The sequence below is a fragment of the Salvia hispanica genome, chromosome 4, assembly GCF_029641045.1.
Source record: "Salvia hispanica isolate PSC_SH4W2 chromosome 4, Shi_PSC_v1, whole genome shotgun sequence".
In the NCBI taxonomy this organism is placed as follows: Eukaryota; Viridiplantae; Streptophyta; class Magnoliopsida; order Lamiales; family Lamiaceae; genus Salvia; species Salvia hispanica.
This window is the reverse complement of record NC_142695.1, coordinates 26,730,675-26,756,729: the sequence shown is the minus strand read 5'-3', so window position 1 is coordinate 26,756,729 and position 26,055 is coordinate 26,730,675. Positions and strand designations below refer to the sequence as shown.

The 26,055-nt window shown below is 37.3% G+C and overlaps 2 protein-coding genes across 2 annotated transcripts; one reads left to right on the top strand and one right to left on the bottom strand.

Annotated features, from left to right (window-relative positions):
• The first annotated feature begins 7,860 nt into the window (after positions 1–7,860).
• On the top strand, positions 7,861–9,809 carry LOC125194935 (serine/threonine protein phosphatase 2A 57 kDa regulatory subunit B' alpha isoform-like). The gene is made up of 2 exons (XM_048093149.1): positions 7,861–8,865; positions 9,474–9,809. Exons 1-2 carry the CDS (start codon positions 7,861–7,863, stop codon positions 9,807–9,809), a joined length of 1,341 nt encoding a protein of 446 aa, XP_047949106.1.
• A 648-nt stretch (positions 9,810–10,457) lies between these two features.
• LOC125194934 (V-type proton ATPase subunit B 2-like) lies at positions 10,458–16,350 on the bottom strand. The gene is made up of 15 exons (XM_089057256.1): positions 16,222–16,350; positions 15,375–15,436; positions 14,832–14,887; positions 14,605–14,703; positions 14,237–14,296; positions 13,933–14,048; positions 13,636–13,840; positions 13,402–13,530; positions 13,162–13,299; positions 11,982–12,132; positions 11,761–11,843; positions 11,432–11,479; positions 11,277–11,330; positions 11,090–11,173; positions 10,458–11,002 (listed from the first exon to the last, which is right to left on the bottom strand). Exons 2-15 carry the CDS (start codon positions 15,427–15,429, stop codon positions 10,817–10,819), a joined length of 1,464 nt encoding a protein of 487 aa, XP_088913382.1. The 5' UTR covers positions 15,430–15,436; positions 16,222–16,350; the 3' UTR covers positions 10,458–10,816.
• Between the last annotated feature and the right edge of the window lie 9,705 nt (positions 16,351–26,055).

Sequence of the window (26,055 nt, the reverse complement as noted above, 5' to 3'; positions counted from 1 at the left end):
ATTGCTGCAAATCACAAAATTCAAATGCCATTCATCTGCCACAATTTTGAGAGATGTTACTATTGATTTCCTTCATAGGTTTTGGTGTTTTCAATTATGGAAGAAGGTTTTTTAGTTTGGTTTTATTTCGTAATGCTCAAACGTAAGTCGCTAGGATTCATTCCAGTTGAACTTATTTTTTACAGACTCCATGTATTGAATGTTCATTCAGATTTATAATTGTATTTATAAGCACCTTGTGATTAGGTTACTGATCAATTAGTTTAGTTTTTATCGCGATGTATGTTTTATGGCAGAATACATACGAATTTTACAGTTATAAAGTATGTGTTCGTGTTTATAATGTAGACCTTGTGTTTGCGTAATGTAGATAACATGATCCATGGACAACTCAAAAGTTTTCGTAAGTTACATCTTGTAAATTTCGACAAGTAATGTGCAGGGATCAGTGAGTAATGTGCACGGATCAGTGAATAATGTTCATATTGAATAGAATAATGTTAAAAGGAAATTGAATTCATGCCCTTTGGGTTTAGCAATCCATTGGGCTAGGTTGTAGTACCCACTCACAAACGGAACCATCACAAAAGGCAGAGAGTTTGAATCATTCCTCTTGGGTTTAGCAACCTATGGGGCTAGGCTATAGCACCACAACAAGAATTAAATTTTATTTTTTAATGCGTTTAAGATTTGGTACGGTAAATAATGTACCAATAGTATCTAATAATGTGCACGGATCAATGAATAATGTACAACTTGAAGAGAATAATGTTAAAAGGAAATTGAATTCATGCCCTTTGGGTTTAGCAATCCATGGGGCTAGGTTGTAGTACACACTCACAAACGAAAACATCACAAAGGGCAGAGAGTTTGAATCATTCCCTAGCAACTCATGGGGCTAGGTTGTAGCACCACAACATGGATTAAATTTTATTTTTAAATGCGTTTAAGATTTGGTATGATAAATAATGTACCAATAGTATCTAATAATATGCACGGATCAATGAATAATGTACAGATTGAAGAGAATAATGTTAAAAGGAAATTGAATTCATGCCCTTTGGGTTTAGCAATCCATTGGGCTAGGTTGTAGTACCCACTCACAAACGGAACCATCACAAAAGGCAGAGAGTTTGAATCATTCCTCTTGGGTTTAGCAACCTATGGGGCTAGGCTATAGCACCACAACAAGAATTAAATTTTATTTTTTAATGCGTTTAAGATTTGGTACGGTAAATAATGTACCAATAGTATCTAATAATGTGCACGGATCAATGAATAATGTACAGCTTGAAGAGAATAATGTTAAAAGGAAATTGAATTCATGCCCTTTGGGTTTAGCAATCCATGGGGCTAGGTTGTAGTACACACTCACAAACGAAAACATCACAAAGGGCAGAGAGTTTGAATCATTCCCTAGCAACTCATGGGGCTAGGTTGTAGCACCACAACATGGATTAAATTTTATTTTTAAATGCGTTTAAGATTTGGTATGATAAATAATGTACCAATAGTATCTAATAATGTGCACGGATCAATGAATAATGTACAGATTGAAGAGAATAATGTTGAAAGGAAATTGAATTCATGCCCTTTGGGTTTAGCAATCCATGGGGCTAGGTTGTAGTACACACTCACAAACGGAACCATCACAAAGGGCAGATAGTTTGAATCATTCTCATTGGGCTTAGAAACCCATGGGGCTAGGTTATAGCACCACAGCATGAATTAAATTTTATTTTTTAATGCGTTTAAGATTTGGTACGGTAAATAATGTACCAATAGTGTCTAATAATGTGCATGGATCAGTGAATAATGTATAGATTGAAGAGAATAATGTTGAAAGGAAATTTAATTCAAACCATCCCAAGTGCTTTACATCGTCATAAATCTAGACAAAATACCCTACAAATCTTTTTCAAATCAGTTGGACACCCCCTGAAGTACATGTTGTTGTCATTCTTGTTTCGACTAGGTGCAGCAAAATCCTCTCTCACCAAGACCGCCATAGAGCTGTCGCTGCCGCCGCAGCGCACAAGGAATGAGGTTGATCCATGGGCATGAGCATTTCCAAACAAGCCTACTTGGGTCATGTTCCTCCAACACCTCCTGGTTGGGTGAATTGAGATCGTCATTGCTGCCAAGTTCCTCCAACACCTCCTGGTTTAGCAAAAGTAAATTATATGTATCATTGATGTAACAGATCAATAATGTACAAATATATATGTATAATGCACGTGTAATAGCAACAACAGTAATGGTTAATATAACATGTCAGTAATGTACGATAAATAACACATAATGCAAGCCAACATATCAATAATGTACCAAAAGATAGAAGTTCATATCATGAGTAGTAACTAAGTAATAATGTACCAAACTTTATATAAAATGTATGTATTACAGCGAATACAATATTGAATACTTGTAACTTGTCAATAATGTATGAAAAGTGGTAATGTAATGTACAAAACGATATAAATAATATGCAACAGAACAAGATGAATAATGTATCAAATTAAACTACGATATATCGTATCGAAAACGTTGTATCGTGTATCGTATCGAAAATATCGATATGAAAGAATTTCATATCGTTATCGTATCGAAATTTTTGATATATCGAATTTCGATATATCGAACATTCGATATAACAAAATATCATATCGTTCTCGTATCGATATTTCGATATATCGTACCGAAATTTGATATATCGTTAAATATCGATATATATCGAAAATAAAATATCGATATAATCGAAAATATCGATATATCGAAAATTTTCGATATATATCGTATTTTCGATATAAAACGATATATCGCGATATAAGGAAATTCATATCGTTATCATATCGAAAACTTACGATACGATATCGTATCATATCGAAAATTACGATATATCGAAAATTCGATAATTTTTCGATATTTTTCAATACGATACGAGCGATATATCATTTTTTCGGTATTTTTCCCCAGCCCTAATAATGCACGTGTAATAGCAACAACAGTAATGGTTAATATAACATGTCAGTAATGTATGATAAATAACACATAATGCAAGACAACATATCAATAATGTACCAAAAGATAGAAGTTCATATAATGAGTAGTAACTAACTAATAATGTACCAAACTTTATATAGAATGTATGTATTACAGCGAACACAATATTGAATACTTGTAACTTGTCAATAATGTATGAAAAGTGGTAATGTAATGTACAAAACGATATAAATAATGTAGTTTGCAACAGAACAGGATGAATAATGTATCAAATTAAACTAATGTAATGTACAAAACGGTATAAATAATGAACAATGTGTAAACACAAAAAAGAACAAATATGAAACAGACCACTGCCTATTACAATTTAACAACCAATGCCTAAACACCATTGTACAATAATGTACAAAAAAAACAAAAAATACACAATTTCAGTGGAAACTAAACGTTTCTGATTGAAACAAACTCATGATGTACAACACAGAGTGCGATAATGAACAACGAACATCCTAATAATGCAGAACTCTAGTTCAACCAATGGTATCAGATTTGAACAAATTCAAGAAGAATGCAGAAGATTTATCACCTGTAGTTTGTGTCGGTTGGGTTTTGAAGGGTGTGCCTCTTTTCGTCATTGATGTACTGTCAGGCACACCACTGAAATCAGTTAAATTTCTTCATCCAAATCATAAAAAACACAGATATAACTCAATAATCAACCCAAATCGTCAATAATGGACAGAATCAACAACACATTGAACACAAAATCGGAGATTTTCAGCAACATCTATGACATCAGTATGGTTTCACCCGGAATAATCGAAGATATACCAAATGTAACTAAGAAATCGACTACACACTTCAACAATGACCAGAACCCTAATTCGAATGATTACCATTTCATTGTTTACAAAAAATCCACCAAAAAAATTGTGTATTATTGTAACTAGGAACTCAATCGATGCTAAAAGTTGTGAATCGATTACTATGTGGTCTCGTAAATGACGACAATCGACGTTTAGGAGTGATTATTACCCAAAAACAGAACTTTGGAAACCCACCTTGTTGCAAATAGAAATTCAATCGGCGTGCGCGCAACTGAAATCAGAACTTTAAGCCTGTGAATCGTCGACCGACGATGAATTCCGCGGCGAGAATCGACTGTGGAGTTGGTTTCTCTTCGAATGGAGAGGCGGCTAGGGTTTCAGCGGTTTTGAAATGGTGGAGATAGTTTTGATTGTGGGTTGATGGGCTGGAGTGAGAGAGTGAATGAGAAGACAGAAGGTTTATGAAAATCACGCTTAATTATAGGAATTTCCGTTTTGAAACGTGTACAAGCCATTATAGTTTTACTCTTATACCCTCATAATGCACAGATTCGGACAAATAATGCAAGACAGGATCAGATTTCTCCTTTTAATCTAGTCCATCCATTCCATCAATCTAATGGATGATACATATATATATATATAGAGTCCCATTATCCACAAATCCACTCTTAAAGACCGAACCACCGAATCCTACCAAATTAGGGCTTTTAGATCTAGTCTTTTATGGATAAGATACAGAAATTTATAAATTATTTTCGCCTTCATCACGAGCCTATTTTAATTCATCCGAAGGTAAATAAGTCATACTAACATGTTACGAAGATTTAACTTCATTCCAGAATATATTACTTCATTCTAGTAGGTTTTTACTTCATTCCAGTAGGTTTTTACTTCATTCCAGTACGTAAATGTGGTTTCGCCGTCGCGTGCCGTTCTTTCACTCTACAATATCTATCACCACCGCCATGGCGCTAATATTGGTTTAATAATCACATGGAATAATGTAATAAATTATTTGAATGAAGTATGTGTAGAAGCATTTGAAGTCCTACTGGAATGAAGTAAAAATCTTATCCAATGAAGTAATAACGTTCCTGAATGAAGTAATAAACTCACTTGAATAAATTGCATTTTTAAATATCAATCAAGCAAAAACCCACGGCAATGAATTTGAATGAAACATATGTTGAATCATTTCAAAACCTACTGGAAGCAAGTAAAAACATATTGTAGTTTCAAGGTATTAGGTACAGAATGAAGTAATAAACCTATACAATGAAGTAAAATGGGCTAGTAATGAAGCAGAAAAAATTTTCACAGCAGCACATCTCATCAAAAAAACTAGATCTAATGGCCCAAATTTGGTCTCTAGTTTGGTCTTTAAAATTGGTTCGACATTGATCACAACTATATATATATATATATATATATATATATATATATAAGTTTGTGTTAAAATAACAACTCCTCTTAAAATGACAACATGACAACGCTTATACAGCAATATTATAAACGCTACACAGCAATATTCAATACGGTAGACAGCAATCTATAGATTGCTGTATAGTGTGTCGGATATTGCTGTTCAAGAAAAATTGCTGTTTAAAGGCCAGCAGATTGCTGCCCGTCTTTTTCCAGAATTTTTTTTTTTTTGCCACGTGGCAGCTTATTATTCGTCCACGTGTACAAATGATTGGCTAGAAATGGTGGTATGGTGTTATTTTAAGGGGTGGTGGCACCCTAACATGCCCCTATATATATATATATATATATATATATATATATATATATGTACAAAGGCAATGGGACCTTCGGGTCAAATACAATGGAATCCCAGACAGATATCAGCCTTGATTTGTCACAGAATAATAAATAGAACAGAGTGACATATGCATATCTATAGGGAGGTATTTTTAATAAATGTTGATTATTGTTATCTATATTAGTTAAAGAATATGTTTGATTGTTGGGTTGTGGAATTAATGATAAGGTTTATATACACTGAGTTGTGGCTCACATAAACCACTATTATTTTTCAGGAATAAGATATTTGTGAAGTTTTTGGTTGACGTGGGTCGTGAGAACTGCACGTGTTATCAGGTTCGGCGGCTGACGCGTTTTGGCAACCTTCTCCTCCTCATCATTTTTGCATGTAACTAAATGTATAGTATATAGAGTAGTGAAAGGGTTCCACTACTATTCAGAATGTTTTGAAATATGTACTTTATATATGGTGGTTTTTTAAATTATATAATATGTGTGCTTTATGTACTTGACGTGTGGTTATTTATTTTAAATTTTGATTTTATTTATAGTAAGTGCATACGTCATAGAGGATCGGGTGTGACACAAGGGCTATGATCCGTTTGAAGCTTCACACTTAAATATATTTATCTATATTCCTTTTGATAAAAAAAGATTCATAATAGAGAATTAAAATTATTACATATCACAATTATATACTTATAATAATTATAGAGTATTTTGTACTTTCAAAATAGAGTAATAATATAAAAAAATACTATAAAATATATCACAAATATAAGAAAATGCACTAAATGATTTTTCAATAAAATGAATACAATATTTCAATTTTACAGTCATGTCACTATGTGAAAATATTTAAACCAATATGCATATATTACATTAGTTACATATTAATGCAATTCCTATTTGAACTAATTGAATCAATTATAATTACTACCAAAATGGTCCTTAAACTTTGCATTTTGCACACAAATAATCCTCAGACTTTAAAAGATAAGGTGTAATTAATCACATTCGTTGTTCATCACAATTTTGCATCAAAATTGCCCCCATGTACGAAGTGTCACATGACTCAAAATATACATCATTTTACATAATTTAATATTTTATTTTATTAGGAATGTATTAAGTGGGTAGGTTTCGATCGTACCTCTCATTTTTCTGATCTTCTACGAGGGTCGAGGTATTTGTTGTTGAAGACAGTGTTCAAGCAGCTGGCCCTTGGTGGGGTTTCTTGTTCCAGAAGCATTGGTGACAGCTGAATGTTTCCTGAAAAATGAAGGTTATGTGGTATGGGGGTGCATGAAGTGGCTCAGTTGATAATGCACTATATCCGGTTCTCGCTGATGTGGATTACTGTTGCATTGACATTCATGAACTACAGGGGTTTGACTGCAATCTTGCTAGGGGTGTTTTCTCTGATGCCTTTCTTGGTTCCAAAACTCGAGCCTTTCTCGGTGGCTCGTGCTTGATTTGAGCAATGTGGATTGGGGCTTTATTCTCTGCATCGGGTGTGGTGCTGCTCTCGTGGCTCAGCTTTCAGGAGATTGTTGCTGCTGAAAACTTTCTCGTGGAGTTTCTAGCCTTTATCAAGCTAAGAATCGATCATTTATAAAGTTCCACTCGGGACATTTGGAGCGATCATCATGAGTGTGCCTCCAACTTTGCTCATATTGGTTGTTCTGTTCTTGGCTTCTTGGAAAGTAATGTCAATTAGCCTCGTCGCGTCTCTTATAGTGCTCATTCTACAGCCTTGCTTCAAGTACACCAGGAGGAAGCCATGGCTCCGATTCTCAAACCTTGAAGATTCTGTCCCGTTCCACTGATATAGAGCGAAAGACGACGATGAAGCCACTAATTTTATTAAAGATAGTTTTTGTGATACATGAAGTGAAGAAAGAGGAATGTGTGCAATAAGATAGTTTTTGTCATCAGGCATTGCGACTACAAGACCTTCTCGTTCGCGTCTTTCTGCATTGAATTTGCCAATCTTTGTAAATTCATCTTATCCCAAGTGAAAATATGATTTTGAGCTTCAATCCACCTTTTTGTACATATCATTTGTGTTTTTGTCTGTGATGCCCCACAATGTCTTAGTCTATGTCAAAGAAACCTATTTTTCGGATTCTCCAATACTTTTGCACATATGTAATATCGATTCTGCTGTCTCTATTTGTTATGTGTTATGTTATTTTTCAGGTGAAGCATCAACTGCTGTCTTCTCCGTCTCCGCCACTGCGTTGAGATAGAAAAGAATAGAATGGGCGTTCACCGGAATAGCCCAAAGTCGAAGAAGATGAAGGCGAACACACTGAAATCTCTTCTCGAACTTGATTCCATGTACAGGCGTAGAAGCTCAGAGCATTATGGGATTCTCTCTTTAATTTCACACTGCTCTTACACATCCACATTCATCAATCCATCAGAATCGCCCTCGTTGCAATGCCTGAAGCGCGATAAGCTCATCAAGCTTCTCTCTCTGCTAAAGCAAATGAGAAACGGTCCATGCCTGCCCGATGAAGTCCTCTCGCCCCTCTTCTCTATGATACAGGACCACCTCTTCCGGCGCCTCCCGCCTCCCAGCACCTCCATCTTGCTAGACGACGACGACCTCATTGCCACCCCGGCTGCCACCTGGCCCCACCTCCAGCCCGTCTACGACATCCTCCTCTGCCTAGTCATCAACATGGAGCCTAAAACGCTAGGAGAGTATATCAAAGACTCCTTCATCCTCAACCTGCTGGCGCTCTTCAAGTCCGATGACCTGAGGGAGCGAGAGAGCTTGAAGAAACTGTGCCACCAGATATACTCTAAGTTCCATGGCTCGAGATCTTTCATGAGGAAAGCAATGAACGATGTTTTCTTGCATTATACGTTCGAGGGTAATGAGAAGCATGCGGGGATTGGGGATTTGCTTGAGATATGGGGGACGATCATCAATGGATTTAGCGTCCCGTTGAAGGAGGAGCATAGGCTTTTCTTGATGAGGGTTCTGATGCCGTTGCACCGGCCTAAAGGGATGCAGGCGTATCACAAGCAGTTGGCTTACTGTGTGCATCAGTTTGTGGAGAAGGAACCGGTGCTCGGGGTGGCTGTGGTTAGGGGGATTCTACGATATTGGCCGACGACCAATTGCCACAAAGAAATTGTGCTGATAGGAGAGTTGGAAGATTTGGTTGAGAACATGGAGACTGAGGAGTATAAGGCTATTGCTTTGCCTTTGTGCAAACGGATAACAAAGTGCTTCAACAGTCAAAACTCGCAGGTATCTTCAATTATTATCTAGACTCTGTTTTGTGTATGTATGAGAAATTCTTTCGTAATCAATTTCATCAATTACTTCCTTTTATCAAACAAAGAATTTTGAATTGAATCCTCCAAACATTTCATAAAATTCTAATTCCATGAATCAAATTCATTTTATCAAACAAAGGATTTTGAATTGAATTCTTTAAACATGTCATAATATTCTAATTCCATGAATCAAACAGATTCTCATGGATCATAGTATTAGTATTCCCTCCGTCCCACAATAAGAGCCACATTTTTCAATTTTCGTCCGTACCACAATAAGAGTCGCATTTCATTTTGACCATAAATGATAAATAAGTCCAACATTCCATTAATTTATGCACTCACATTCTATTATAAAACCAATATAAAAAAAGTGGATCTCATATTCCTCTAACTTTTCCAATCCATTATTATTTACATTTCTTAAAATTCATGCTCACACTAAATGTGACTCCTATTGTGGGATGGAGGAAGTATTTCTTTAGGGTAGTTTAGTTGAGTATTTTTATCCTCGAGTCTTTGGCAAATTCCATCAATGGCAGTCCAGAAAATTTACCTTGGCCAACTCTCACGTTGCAGGTTGCAGAACGAGCGTTGTACATGTGGAACAACGAGCGGTTTGTGAAGATGGTGATCCAAGCAGAAGCAGTAGAAGAGGTGCTATCCGTGGTAGTGGAAGGAATGGAGAAGAATGTGAGAGGGCATTGGAGCAAAAGCGTGCGTCAGCTGACACAGAATGTGAAGGAGATGCTGGTGGAGATGGAGCCTGTGCTCTATGCCCGGTGCCTAGCACAGCTCGATCATAGCCACTCGGAGGTGGAGACGAAGCGGAAACAGAAGTGGGAGAGAGTGGAAATGGCAGCGAAACTCAACCAATTCATCCAAGAGTCTCTCAGATCAGGCCTTCCCGATTAAATAAATGGACTGAGGGTGGGTGTGTTTTTGTATGATAGATTGCATCGCTTATATATAATTGGAAGCCTATCTTAATTGAGTTCTCTCATTATCAGATCATCCACAATAGAACGCCCTAGCTCATAGCTTAACACTAGGACTAACCAAAAACAAATCTTGTCATGTCATTAAGATTTGCCACAGTCTGCTACATCGTCAGGATTTCTCACAGCCTAACACTAGGACTAGCTGACGCCCTAGCCAAACAAATAAATTGACAAATACGATTAATTCATTTTATTTGCTGGTGTTTGTCAAATATTAAAAAAATAAAGTACAATAAGTTGTAAATATAGAGTATAAATAAAAAAAAAATTAAGATAAAAATTAAAAAATCGGCTAGGCGATCGGTGTCCGGGCAATAGCGGACTAGCGATCGACTAACGGTGCTAGGTCGCGGATGAGAGCTCGTCCTACTTCGGGACGTCCATCGCGTTAGCCTAACGCAATAGTGGACGTCCCCACGCCCTTCCTGCTAGTCCGCTATTGCGGATGCTCACGCTTGGGTGCTTGATAGAAGAGTTAAACAATTTTTGGAAATATGTGAAATCGTTGGTCGTAACGTATGGCTTTAATGAATGTCAAACAAACATAGGCACATTAAATAAGTTGATAAATAAAGGAAGCTTAAGAAATTTTATGAATAATAATAATACAGTAGCAGTTGAAAGTTTAAGAGAAGCCCCTTGAGAAAAAATTGCAAGCAATAAATAGTCTAAGCAACAAAATGTTTCTCGAATTTGAAATATAAAAGCAGGAAAATGCTCTTCATTACCAGATCTAACTGCTTCTCTTTACCACTGAATGTAAGTCTTTCGTCTGCCGGAGAGAGTTCGCTTCCGTGGACAGTCGTCAATGCTTATTCCGAAGGAGCTAGAGGAGGATATAAAACCACCCAACATAATATACACCAAACAATATATCAGTGTTTGCAGAAACTAAGATTCCAATTTTTCCTCTCTTCCCTCTCAGTTGGATGCATCCCTGCTGTAGTATTGGTCAAGCGTCTTTGCTGGGATACGATGGAGCAGTTCTCGGGGGAAGATCCGGAGGAGTGTCCATGCCAGATCGAGCGACTGAAAGATATTGCGGGTGTCATACGCCCCCTGAGCAACAAACTTCTTCTCGAATTTATCGAGGAACTCAAGATATAGCTGCATGTTCACACAATTTTGGTAAGTGTATTTGTTTTAACTTGTATTGCTGTGATTGTTTTATGTACAAACGTGGAAATGACAGACCAGATCTTCTGAGGAAAGTGCTTCTTCTCCGACCACGGCTTTCATTGCTTGAACATCCTTTCCGATGGCATAGTTTGCATAGAGCTAAGCATATGAAAATTAAGATTTTTAGACAGATACAAAAGAAAAAGGTAAATTGCTTGAGCAAATCATTTTAACAACTTTTATGATGAAATAGAAATCCAACCTGGTTAGACACGTCGGAGTGATCCCTACGAGTCATACCCTCACCAATAGCACTCTGCAAAAGTAATGGAGCAGCATTTTAAAACATCAAAACTGGACTATCTTTCTCCAGCAATAACAAAACCAAATAAACTGCATTTTATTTTATCAGCTAACCTTCATTAGACGAGACAATGATGGCAGGACATTGATTGGAGGGTATATCTGATAAATGAGAAAATTTATTCAGCCAAGAAATGCTTTCCTTTGTAACGTAAGTAGCCCACTGATTACACATGTTAACAGAGTATAGCATTTTGAGAAGAGTCTGATCATTTAGAAAGTGACAAATGAAACAGTAATTCACTAGATTATGTTAACCAACTTTATGAACAAAAAGAATATCCACAAATTTGAACTAGTAACCCTAAAGTTCAGACTTGAGCAAATTGTGGTGTAATTGCTTGTATATGATCAACCAGAGAAAGACAACTCCTTGTGTTTACCTGCCTATTGTAAAGTTGTCTGTCAATGTATATCTGCCCCTCAGTAATATAACCTGTAAGATCTGGAGTTGGATGTGTAATATCTGAACAATTTCAATGAGCAAAAGATCAGGATTAGGTTAACCTGAAAATACACTAATGATGATAATAAATACGCACACATGTATATGTATAAAGAAGACCATCAGGTAGCTAATGTTAAATGTTGGCATATGTGTTACCATCATTGGGCATGGTCAAAATAGGAATTTGGGTGATGGATCCTTTGCGCCCTTCAATACGTCCAGCTCGTTCATAGATGGTTGCCAGATCAGTGTACATGTAACCTGGATATCCACGTCTTCCAGGCACTTCCTCTCGAGCAGCAGACACCTAAAAGGGGGTAGTTAATCACTTAATCTGTCACGCTCATTATTTTTATAAAAATATAAAATTGACATAAATATCAAGTCCAAGCTAGAAATAACAGAAATGAGAACAGTTGCACGGTAGCCACCTAATTAGAAATGTTTAAATATAACAGAGACATGTTAAACTTCAAATCAGCAGTTAAAATTAAGGACAATCATCATTTAGAAAAAAAAAACCCCATTTTTTCATGAGATGTATAAAAAAGAGCAAATTGCCTGTAAAGTCTTGAACTTTTACAATTGTTTGGTTTTTCCCGTGAACTTTAAATGTTGCATGAAAAGTTATGAACTTTACCGGACTGTGTAAATTTCTCATCTGACCCGACCCGACAGATTTCTAACACAAACTTATCCTACATGGCGCGCCGAAGGCGTGACTTGACAAATACAAATTTAGGGTTCAATTCGAATTGTGGAATTAATGCTACTTTTATGTTGAATTCGATTGTGGAATCCGATTTGTATGTTTATGTCGATTTGTATGTTGAATTCGATTTGTATGTTTTCATTTGTGCTACTTGTATGTTTGTGATAAGTCCAAGGTCGGAGATTGCAAAGATAGAAGATAAACAATCAGAATTAGTGGAGTTTTGCCAAGTCTCGCCTCCGGCGCGCCACATAGGATAAGTAATTGGGTCGGAAATCTATCGGGTCGGGTCGCATGGGAAATTTACACATTCCGATAAAGTTCATGACTTTTCATGCAATATTTTAAAGTTCACGGGAATAACCAAACTATTTTGAAAGTCCAAGACTTTACAGGCAATTTGTCCTATAAAAAAATGTAATTAGATATTTGAATTTTGATTCTTTTAATTAGATTACGAAAATCAAAATAAAAAAAAAATAGGTAAGATTTCTCCTAATCTATCAGACGGAACTGTTGTAACTATTTATTGTTAGTTAAAATGTTTTATATCTACTATACTATAACTATAGAATATGAGACTTGATCATGCAGAAAAATGTGGCTGTTTTTTTCAGGAGTTACCTCACGAAGAGCATCAGCATAGGAGCTCATATCTGTCAATATGACAAGAACATGCTTTCCGCATTCATATGCTAAATATTCTGCAGTTGTCAGGGCAATACGGGGTGTAATTATGCGCTCTATAGTTGGATCGTTGGCCTGCAGAAACGGTAGTATTAGGAAAATATATGAAGAATCTCCATCAATGATTTTGCAAAAAAAAAACTAACCAATTCCAAATAAGGAGGTCACATTACTCACCAAGTTCAGGAAAAGAGTCACTCTCTCCATGGATCCATTTTCCTCGAAATCACGTTTGAAGAACTGAGCTGTCTCCATGTTCACTCCCATAGCAGCAAAGACAATGGCAAAATTGTCCTCCTCGCCACCCTGCATGACAGAGTAGATCATGAGAACAATGCTGTAACAAATGAATCACCTGGCGCTTTTTTAATTTTAACAAAGTGAATTACGTTGTAATTTTCCCCAAAGTACCTCAAGAAGATTATCAGATTTCTCCAATCGTTTGACGAGACCAGCCTGGCGACAGATCTGAGCAGCAATTTCATTGTGGGGAAGACCAGCAGCAGAAAAAAGAGGAATTTTCTGTCCACGAGCAATTGAGTTCATGACATCAATAGTGGAAATTCCAGTCTGAATCATTTCTTCAGGATAAGTTCTCTCACTAGGATTGATTGAACTCCCTGCAGAAACAAGTTAAAGAATACATTAACGTATGAGCTATTGCCACTTGGCATATATGCATAGTGGTAACTAGTATTTGATGCACACTTGCCAGATATATCCAAGTAAGCCTCAGGAAGAATAGGAGGGCCATTGTCAATGGGTTTCCCAGAACCATTAAAGATACGGCCAAGCATGTCCAACGAGACTGGTGTCTTTAGAACCTGCAAATAAGATGTAGTAGAGTTTTTATGCCACCTGAGTTTAACGTCAAAGAAATAGATAATTTAAGGAGTTAGGATTTTTGCACTCCTCATCCAGAAAAATGACAGAATGCTAATAATTCAAGAAAGGAGACAATAAAAGACTTTCTGAGAGAAAAAGTTTTAAATAAAATTGAGAATAACTGTACCTCGCCGGTAAACTGGACTGTTGTATATTTGTTATCAATTCCAGAAGTTCCTTCAAAAACCTAATGAACAAGAAACAAAATAGTATGTGATGAGCCTCCTCAAAGGTAAACAACTATAGTGTAAGTATTGATGTTTGTGAACTATAAATGCTAGAAATTCGAATATGGTTCTTTTAGAAGGAACTAACCATTTGTTATTAATTTATAACACTAACAGAGTTTGAAGAAGCCAAAAAGAGAATTTTTTTTTTCCATAATGAAGCACAAAGTTCAAATATACAGAACTAGTATAGATATAAAAAATATACTATTAGTCATCTAATCAAAGAACGAAACCCTAAATTATCGAAACTAGAGGCTATGATCACCTGAACAACAGCCTTCTCTCCATCAACCTCTAATACTTGCCCGCGTCGAGTTGTTCCATCTCCTAGACGAATGTTAACAATTTCCTGGTACTTGGGTCCCTGGCATGGTTTTAGAAAGACATATAAATAAATCCTGTTCCATGACCTAAAATTTTGGACCTAAAAGAGATGCATATGAAACTGATGCCTTATGAGGAAGAAATATGACAAGGCAACACAACATTTACCTTCACTTTGTCGAGGATGACAAGAGGTCCAGCAACTCCAGATACAGTTCTGTATTCTGCAAACATGTCGACAACAGATCCAACAGAATCAAATATCAATGAACTTAAATCTAATAGTTGTAAGGCAAGCTTCCCCAGGTGAACATAACTTGGGTGCATTGAGAAGATTCAGAGGGGTGGGTTTGCAAGAAACCCCAATTCTTTTATAAAGAAAATAGTTCAATACTTTGATAGTTGGGAAACTAAATGTTTCTATCAGCAATGTTTCTTTAGACTAAGAGATCAAGGAAATCATAAAGCCTTTAAAACATTCCCCTCAGCACCCATATTGTTTTGTATCAAAAGATAGTGGTCTTAGTGATGATTTCATTTCATACATTCTTATGTCACATATATAAATAAAAAATAAGAAACCAATAAAATGATGGAAAGCTGAAACTGAAGGAATGGCCACATGATTTCATTCAATCTCCAGCACACATTCCCCTCAGCACACATTCATGTGAACAAAGGGTGTATAAGGTAAGTTGCAAGACAATATACCCATTCCAATCTCCAGAGTTCCCTCCTCCATATCAACATTATTTTCAGCACCCATACTTAACCTGAAAAATCCACAATATTTCCAACCAAATTAGAAAATGTTATCAGCTGCTGACTGAAGCAACTGCACATTCAGTAGCAGTAAGCTGTGGATGCTAAACTCTAACTTTCATACACAATTCAACCTCTCTTCATACACACTACACAAATGATACTATACAAGCTACGCCGCCCCTACAACTTATCAACTGCAGACTTCATTCAATCTATACCACACATCAAAGTCAAGTAGCCAACACCACTAAACTGCAGTCTCCTTTAATTTCTTCCCGATCAGTAAACTGATCTCATATTTCCATCGGTTGATAACCAACCAAGGTCACTCAATACAATGAAACTAAATTTCTGTTTCTAAGATGCTGAGGCAAGCTCCTTTCCACTCCATAAGTCTGACACGGGCCCTAGAATCTAATCGCTTGCCAACTAGAGGCTCTAGCAACCACAGTCTGATCTAGATCATCACAGTACATCCTCGCTTATGCAAAGAGCTTATCAAAAATAAAATCAACCGCTAACTGCCATTAATTCAGAGTATTAAAATTGGATCACCACGTACAAAACTGAATCAACTCAGAACCAAAATTCAGACGCATCGAAACACCGACACAAACAAGTGAATTCAAAACGATCAACTACTCGAACAGCTAAGCCGTATCAATGACACGAACAAATTCAAGCAGATGTGATGCGCAAAAAACATCAAAATACGAAATGAAACAACGAAAATTACATAATCTTCGCGATTGAAATGTGGAGAATATGGAATTGGATCTGGAAAGGTACGTACCGATTTTTCCAATCGATGAGAGCGCGAGGAGCGGCTGGAGAGAGATGAGATGGATTTGCTGCAATCAGCTGAAAGGAAACTGAACTGAGATCTGATGGCTGATATATTTTAGTCCCCTTTTCTCAAAATAAGTGGAGCCCTTCTTTTGGATACGAATTTAAAAAATTGATACTCCTTCCGTCTCATGTTACTCAAACTATTGACTCATCACAAATTTCTTACATTATTTATAGTTTAACTTAAAATTAATGCATTTAATTAATATATTTGATTAAGTTAAAAGCTCTTTATTAAGTGATGCCTCATTACACTTAAAATTCTAATTTAATTACACTAAAAAATCAATCCCAAATTTACGGCATAAAATGAAAAGTGTGAGTAATATGGAACGGAGGGAGTACTATTTAATGAAAGTAGAGATTGTAAAATAGAATAGTAAAGTGAGAATAAAGTAGGTGGATAATAAAGTAAGAGGAGTTATTTTTTGCCAAAAAGAAATGACTCACTTATAGTGAGATATCACATAAAGGAATATGACTCGCTTATCTTGGGACGGGAGGAGTATATCCATGCTTGGAAAATGTAATCTTTTGGAACAATACATGGTTTAATACACAATTGATAAAGTCACGTAAAAAAAAATAATAAGTAAAGTAAGGTCATTCACAATAGTGGAAAATCATCTTGAGCCCATCTCCAATTCTTTTCGCCATTTTAGTCGCCAATCTCTTACTCCATTTTCAGCCTTTTCTCGGTCTTGATCAATTTTACTTATCTCTAATTCATTAGGTGTCTATCAAATATTCCATCTGTCCCATAATAGATGTCATACTTTCCTTTTTAGTTTGTCTCACATAAAGATGTCACATTTCCATTTTTAGAAAAAGTTCTCTCTTATATTAATTTAAAAATTATATTTTCTCTCTTCATTTAACACACAAAATAAAACCTCCTAAGATCCCGCCATCCCCCAAGTGTGACATCTTTTGTGGGACGGAGGAAGTATAAAATACACAAAAATGAAATAAATTGAAGAAAAGAAACATAGAAAAAAAATCATAAATTATTAAAATAGAAAAAAATTTACAATTAAAAAAAATCTACAAGCCTTTTCCATCACGGTCGGCATCACCCCCATCATCCCCAAATCGGACTTTAGCTCTCGGATGAGAGACATGTGTTCCCTCTTCATGCTTGGGTCAGTTTCGGTAGCCTTGGCTTTTAACTGGTCGAACAACGTTTTCATCTCTTGGATCCTGATGCTTTTCGACAAATCTTGTGCCCCCATCATCGATTGGGCATTTGAGGACTCGCTGGCCGCTGCCTTCCCCTTCTGTTTGGCCGCTTTAAGCCCATTGGACGCCTCTGACTAGGAGATGAAGGCAATGGATTGACATCTTCGGTAATGTCGATGGATTTACCACCAGTGCTGCTGTTGTAACTGCCGGAAACCCCAAACCTCGTCTGCCAGGAATCCCAGTACTTGAATGTTGGAAAAATGTCGCTTTTGGAGAACTGCTGCAATGACAGTTCTTTCATGTCGTCCATAACCCTCCTTGTGTCTACATGTTTGACACAATGGGCTCCTCCGACACGTCGACTCAACAACTCGCAATAGCAAGTGACTCAGGCAGAGTATAGTTCATCCTCTTGGACTAACCCTTAGGTTGAGACGGCTCGCAGGGAGTTGTCTTACCCTTCCCCTTCCCCTTCCCCCTTGGCTAAGGATCCTCCCTTTACGAAGATAGATCTAAGTCCAACAACGAGAATGACTTGTTGCTAAAGATAAAATGGCCGCCAAGACGGGATCATTCGATCGATCGGCGATCCCATCCATACTAGATTGATAGACATTGTCCCCGTAATGCAAGGGGGGGTTCAGCGGTCTATCGGCATCGGTGTAGCGGCCTGGTTACGGAGGGTACCCGCCTTGGTACGGAGTGTAGCCGCCGGGGAATTGGTTCATGCCGGGGAACTCGGACCCACTCATCCGATCGATCGGCGATCCCATCCATACTAGGTCGATAGACATTGTCCCCGTAATGCAAGGAGGGGTTCAGCGGTCTACCGGCATCGGTGTAGCGGCCATGTTACGGAGGGTACCCGCCTTGGTATGGATTGTAGCCGCCGAGGAACTCGGACCCACCGCCAGGGAACTGTGACCCGCCAAGCTAGTGTTCGGGGAATCGCTATTGAGATTCATTCTATTGCCGATCACACGCCGACCGCGCTCGGCAACACCGGGGGAGGGGGCAGCGTCTGCCGATCACCGTTGCTCGGCGCCTCCATGTAGTAGGCACCGACTGAACGGAGTCCGATCCGTGCCCCTATCACGAGTTCTCCTAGAGAAAAAATAGTTTTAAGTGACAAACCAAAATTGATGCGACCACATGTGACGGGCCAGTGATGAGGTCCATGGCGAGGCGACTACGGGAGAGGTTCGCTACTTTTGTGCAAAAGTTCATGCTAGAGGAGTCCACGAAGAACGAGGTGCCCCCGATGAAGAACATGCTGAAAAATGAATGAGGAAGCAGTCCACACGACCGGGTGGGATTCGTCGCACCAAACCACCCAGCCGGGTATACTTCTCTGGAGGAGCCTAGGTCAAGTTGCTCCACCCGGCAGGGTAACCATGTTGCCACCCGACCGGGTGCGTTGTCGAAGGCATGAAGATTCCAGGAGCGTTCAAGTCTACCAGGCCGGGCAGAGTGACGCAGAGATGGATTTTGTGGGCCTTTTCTTGAGATTTGGGCCTAAACTATAAATACCCCTTTTTCCCTTTTCATTCCTTAGTTTTTGATGAAATTAGATGATTGAGAGATTTGTTCCTCTTGAAGAGGGTTTCCTATCAAATTCCTAATTATAGGTTGCTTTCATCCATCAATTGCTAGTTCAAGTATGGGATTTCCATCAATTGCTAGTTCAAGCATGGATCAAGTAGAGGTATGCTTTGAGGTTTGTGGTTGCCTTGAAGATCTAGTCATGAATACGTGTTAGCTATATTGTAAGTGCCTTAACCTGCTTCAACAATGACTTTGTATTCCAATTTCCACTCTATCCAATGTTATTTCCTTCCTTGGTCATCTTAGATTCATTAGTTATTGTTGGGTTTATAATTATCCTCTTGTTCTTGTTGATAAATTGAAAACCAATCTCACAAAAATATCTAGATCAAGCATCACAAATGGGTAATTCCTTGGGAAATGGATCATCAATTACATGGATCCACATCAATATTACTAAGCGAGTTCATTAAAAATTATAATATTCCCTTAAACGTCGAACTTTTGCGTGCTCTCATTCATCTTCTTTTCATAGCTATATATCGTTGCGAGCTACTCAAGTTGGACAGTCAAACTGATCAAGCCAGCCTATTTCTGCCTGCTACCTGCGGGAACGCAAGTGAGTGGATCTGGTAAAAGCTCAGGCTGATCAACTAGGCTTATATCCGACTCGAGTGAGATGAAACGAGGACCTCAAAAGTGCGTGCTTTCAAAATCTTAACCCACTAATACTATTAACTAGTATAGGGAAGTAAGGATCGATTCCACAGAGATGAGACGTTTGTAAGGGTTTGTTTGCATGATACGACTTGGGCTGCTTGGCTGCTACCACGCTTTCTACGGGGTGGGTTAAGTTTTAACTACTGGACTTTGGAAAGTAAACTGAACTGAACAACTTAACTAAACCACTTCATCAACTAGACTGACATTACTATAAATAGACAAACAGAATAAACGGGGACTGTCAGCCCCTGCAAAAAGCACTGTAAAGTAAAAACTTTCTAACAACTTCATCTTCTTCAACAAATCAACATAGAAAACAGAACATGAAACACATCTGGAAAGTTAAAGAAGACGGAACATCAGAAAACACATAAAACTTAAATCTACTCCTAAGATCTAAGTTACGGCTACGTAAAAACAAGAGCTAAGACATTTTCATGCAGAAAACGAAACATAAACTCCTAGATCTACACATACGAAGATGACTCAAACATAAAACAACAAATCTAAACCGAACAAAATAGAACAAGACAAATCTAAGCTAAGACTCGAACATAAAAGCAAAACGAAAACAAATCTAAAACATAAAGCATAAAACAGGACACCAAGTTGTAAATGAAAACAGAAATTCAGATAAAAAACATTAAAGCGTCGATTACATGGAAACTAAGTTAGAAAACAAGTAAGAGAGCAGTAAATCTACTCTGGCTGGCTCCGGTAAAATGTTGACTTGATCAACTTGTTGCCGCCATTTTCTCATCCTTTCCTTGATGCAGGGGGGGTTCAGCGGTCAACCGGCATCGGTGTAGCGGCCTTGTTGCATAGGGTACCCGCCTTGGTACGGAGTGTGGCCGCCGGGAAATTGGTTCCTGCTGGGGAACTCGGACCCACTCGTCCGATCGATCGGTGATCCCATCCATACTAGGTCGATAGACATTGTCCCCGTAATGCAAGGGGGAGGGTTCAGCGGTCTACCGGCATCAGTGTAGCGGCCTTGTTACGGAGGGTACTGATACGCTCGGATTTTGCATGGTTTTAAGGCCATTATTTGGTCCGTTTTTAATGTCAAAGTTGCATTACATGTCCATTATTTGCATATTTTATCTATTTTGGTTTGACATGTTTTGTGAGAAATGCGCATATTTGAGCCTAAAAAGGGAGTCATTGGATGACTTTGTTGTTGGTATATATTTTGGTAGTTTACCATGGAGTTTGATGGGGGATGATATACTTTTGATAATTTGTTGGTGAATTTGTGAGTTGGAGTTATTGGAATTGATTATTGTTGGGTTTGTGTGAATTAACTTCTTTTTGTGGATGAAATTTGAATCCCCCTTATGATACGCATAGTTCATGTTCATAGCATTGTGAGGCTATTTTATCTTGCATGACTTGTGTGTCCTTTTGAGATTATATTGTTTTGTATGATCTTGGTCTATTGCTGAAAATTCTTGCAAATTATTGGGGGATAGAGATTATGATGGGGGTGATTTTTTTTAAAACAAGGTTGATTACTTGGTCTTGCATGTGATTATTCTTACACCTTGATTTGGTTGAAGTTTGGGGGATTTCCAGGTATTATGTGTTGTATCTGTTGGGGATTGGTGCCCCTTCCACAGCGGAAGTCATGCATAAACAAATAAATCAGATCTACAGATCTATTTGACCGATTATGGGATCAATTAATCACATGTTAAACAATCAATTGCATGCTAGAACACATATAATTCACAAACAAGGAATAAGAACCCTAATTCATGAATTTCGTATGGATTAGGGTTACCGATCTGATTCTCCAAAGAATCGACGATTGCTTGCTCCTTCTCCACATGAAGATCTTCGTACTCGACCACGAATCTTCTAATCTGTATCCCGAACTCAGAATCTGACCTTTGGGTGGGCAAAACTTGTCAGAATCGAAAAGGGTTTGACTAAACAGAAGACAGAATTCCCAATAGAAGGGAAGGGAAAATTCCGTCTGCTCTGGAGAGAGGGAGCACGAAATTAACTATATAAAAATTCATTAAATTAGTCTTCTATTTAGTCTCCTTTATATAGAGTTATGATGGGCCAGATTAGGGATCCATGGAGGTTGGATTTGGGCCAAACCTGTTGGACTTTTACTAATTAAATTGAGTCCCAATTTAATACAAGTCCAAACAGAATATTATTATCATCCACTTTAGTATAATAATATTGACTGCCCATCCAATCCCAAATTACGAGTAATCCGGGCTTTACCTCTTTAATTTATTATTTCCCGTGTTAAGTCTGCTATTTGACTTTAATTAATTAATATCTTTTTCCAAGAGTTGTCTAGTTCAAAATCTTTATTTATTATTCTGGAATAAATTCCAACTGGCCGGGTTTCTGAATAATAAAACCTTTTTCGAACACCTCTTGAGGATATTATCAAACTGGACTCACCCAGCACACGATTCATTGCAATAACAATACTAGCACCTCTAGACATTGATCACCACTACCCAAGATATCAAGATTCTTGGATTGCGAAAAATCCGCACCATTTGATAAATCAAAGTAGTGCTTAATCAATATCGTATGCTCAATGTTATATCAACAATGATTAAGAAATAACAATCACCGAGACCTCGTCTTTCAGTAAATAGCAAGAAAGACTTATCTCAACAGTTAGATCCTTCAGTGCTATACCACACCAGTGTCGTTTATTTCCTAAGGTAAGGAAACATGCGGACTGACACTGCAACCTTTCACGATAGGTAGCCAAAGCCTATCTAGGTTGTGAAATTCTATTTCTCTTCTACAAAGGACCAATTGCGTCACCTTCTGTGAACATCGTTCACGACCAGTCTACTATGTAGAAAAATTAGACTTGTTTGCTTCTTATACATTTAAATGTTTGAGAAACATCTTATAAATGCACAAGCAAACATCAATGCGATAAAATTACTACTTCTCGCCTTGGGTTAAAAGTGGATTGTAGAATTTATTGTATCCAAGCAATTCTATCCGTGCAACATGCTCGAAATATGCTTTTTAGTATACCAATCCTAACAATCTCCCACTTATACTAAAAATCATGCTTTCGAGTATACCCACTGCCAAAACTCTCCCACTTATACTCTAAGCAGGTCTCGGACCATGATATATCGAACTACCATACTTTTCACCTCATGTGTAAAACATGTTGCCATATAGGCATTTTGTGAATAATTCTGCCAGGTTGTTTTTCTGATGATATCTTGGTAACCATAATGTCACGCTGCGCACTTTCTCCTTAATTAATTTCATACTTCCTCTCTATGTGATTGCTTAGCTTTATCAGATCGTGTTTCCCTCGAGTTAGACACATGTCTAGAGTAACCATAATAAAATATAATACTCATAGGCATACTCGGAATCACGGTCAAAGCTATTAGAAAGTTACTGAGATGAACAACTACCTTAGTAGTTTCCTATGAAACCACACTTGTAATTATCATGATAGAGCCTGTGATGTAATCACACTCCTTCAAGACTCAGTTTTCAACTCCTAACGTGAACACATAGTCAGAGGATAACTCGATCACCGATCAATAATAAAATCGAGTCGATGTAACCTAAAGGACATAACATAGATGTCTGGTAAACTAGAGCATACCGTTTAGCCTTCTTCAAGTACTATAGTATATTCTTTACCCATCCAATGTCCTTGGCCATGGTTAATATGATATCAAGCTTCCATGCCAACGGCAAAGCGAATATCTAACTTAATTCACATCATAGCATATATGAGACTTCCAATTACAGAACTTGTCTCATTCTTCTTGATCTCATCAGTGTCGAAAAACACTTGACTAGAGATAAGATAATTCCATCCAGAGAAGTAAAAACTTTTCTTGGAATTTTCAATGCTAAAGTGTCTAATTTATGTAAGCTACAATAGACAATATGATACAGATCGTCTTAGGCATAATGGCAATCGAGAATATAATTCTTTCTGGGTATAACCCTTAGCCATTATTCTAGCCTTTCAAGATCCATGTTTACACTTGCAGATCCACTAGCTCCCACTGGCTAAAATAGTCTATGGGTAGTATCGCAAGTCTTGCAAACATTCTTGTCTATCTTAGATTATTATTCAGAATCTATCATCTTATCAAGAACGATTATCTGAATGAGTCAATGTATCCTTATAGTTACAGGGATTAGATTCAAGTCGATCTAAAAATGAGTCTAAAGATTCTCTTAGACCCATGAACTTGTTATGTTCGCAAGGAACGCTCCCACTACGACATGACTCTTATAATCTTAGGTACAAATGTTGATTTTCTAAGTGCATAAGCATCTAATGGTATGACTTCTTGGTTAAGATGGAAAATAGATATTCTCATTATCTTGAGAATTATCATGCTTGTTAGGCTCGTAGTTCTTCTCATAATCTTCATCAAAGAATCTAGTATTGATGTAAACAAACAATTATCTTGCCGTGAAGATTATAGAAGCCGTTCCTTATCTATCAATTGGGACAATCTTAAAACATACCTCAGTACACAACTCCAATTACTTGGACATCTTTTCCAAAACATGTGTTGGAATAACTCCACACCTTGAGATGTGCTGGACTAGACTTACCTCTAGTCCACAACTCGTGTGATGTAGAAGATACTGATGTAATGGTAGTTTCTTTAAGATATAACTAGTTGTTTCCAACGTATATCCCATCAATTATAAGGTGTTATTGAGTGAAAATGTTCCCATATCGAACCTGTCTTAGAGAGATTTTGATATCTTCTTATATGACTATCCCATTCTTTAGAAGAATGCTTGGTGTAGTCAACTAGGATTTAACTCCAACTTCTGATCTTAACTCATTGCTCGTCTCCCATAGTGTAGACCATTGAGACTTGCTAGTCTTTCTATGTTGCATCTCTATAAGTATTCTGGATCCCTTGAACCACCAAAGGATCCTTACTTATAGTGCATCAACCAGACTTACTTGACTTTCGAGCTATTTGACAAGCAAGTTGTTAAAATCTCGATAGTCACTTGAGTTAGACAAAATCAGTTTGAGCAATTACTAAGTACTTTCTTGGCCTTATGTCTAAGTGCCATAAATACTTTATCATTCATTGTATAAGAAGTTGAACTGTTGTTCAAAACTCAATCTTGTTGCATTTATATTGTTTAGATACTATGATGTATAATTTGTTTTTCTATGGTACTATGACAGATATTCGAATCACATTTCTTAATAATGCACGCATTATAAAATGACATCGAACATCGCTTAATCATAAACAAGTTTAGAAACTGAAACTGAATTCTTTCTAAACTAAACTGTACCAATAAAACAAAACTCTAACATCAAAACAAAATAATTAAGTGAGCATAAATAAATAGCTCCCACTGCAACAACTGCCCAACTGGATTGAGATCTCTCCTTTAGAAGTTACATTGTTATCTAAGTCATTGTCCTTCTTTAGAAGAGGTCAATCCGACTTACAATGCATCTTCACTTTGCCTTTTCACCTAATTTATCTTGTCTTTCTTGCTTTCAGCAGGCATTGATGTCAATTCAGCTCTTCCCTCTTTCCATTGCTAGTCTTTTGTTCGATTGAACTAAGACATAGGAAGGATGCAGCTTTAACGAATTTGATGATATCTTCCTCTATTATTAATAAAGTGAATATCATGTAGAAGGTTTCCTACTTTTAAGTAACAACCTTCATACTATCACTTCCTATTACATTTGATGAGAATTGAGTGTAGAAACTATTTGAGTAACTGAATCAGAAGATTCCTCAAAATATTCTATCTCTCGTGGATATTCCAATAGAATCTGGACATCGTCCTTATTGGATATTCTTCTTTCATCAATATAAACCAAGACGTGTCTTACTACTCAAAAGAAAGTAGTTTGACCTTCTATCTCAAAGAACTTGTCAAGTACATGCATAAAATGCATTCTTGAATTTTCTTTATAGAATTTTGTCAAGGAAATAGAGGTTATGAATTGGTGATTACAAACTTTAAGTTTTCAGCAATGAGAATCTTATCCATTTACATTTTCAGTCTACATAATTTTGGCCTTCGAGTTTGATTTCTTTAAGGTTCGCAGACATTATTAAGAATTTGGCTGAGAAGAAATAAAACTATTTATCACATACTATGCTTGATACATAATCGCAAACAACCACAAAACAATTTATGTATTTCGCAACTGCCAAAACCAAAATAAGTACGCCTCTAGGGAGGTCATACAAATTCGGATTCCAACAATTTCCTGGTCACAATACCGACGAATAGTCCAGAGACCACTAAGGTGGCATGGCCGCCAAATATTGCCTAAGCTTTTACCATAAAT

Bases quoted from the DNA above. Each gene is read 5' to 3' on its own strand.
- LOC125194934 (XM_089057256.1), bottom strand. From the start codon at position 15,429: ATGGGTGCTGAAAATAATGTTGATATGGAGGAGGGAACTCTGGAGATT. The intron at 14,704-14,831 runs GTAAATGTTGTG...AAACCATGCCAG, and splicing joins TCATCCTCGACAAAGTGAAG to GGACCCAAGTACCAGGAAAT. The intron at 13,531-13,635 runs GTACTTTGGGGA...TCTGTCATGCAG, and splicing joins AATCTGATAATCTTCTTGAG to GGTGGCGAGGAGGACAATTT.
- LOC125194935 (XM_048093149.1), top strand. From the start codon at position 7,861: ATGGGCGTTCACCGGAATAGCCCAAAGTCGAAGAAGATGAAGGCGAAC. The intron at 8,866-9,473 runs GTATCTTCAATT...CTCACGTTGCAG, and splicing joins TCAACAGTCAAAACTCGCAG to GTTGCAGAACGAGCGTTGTA.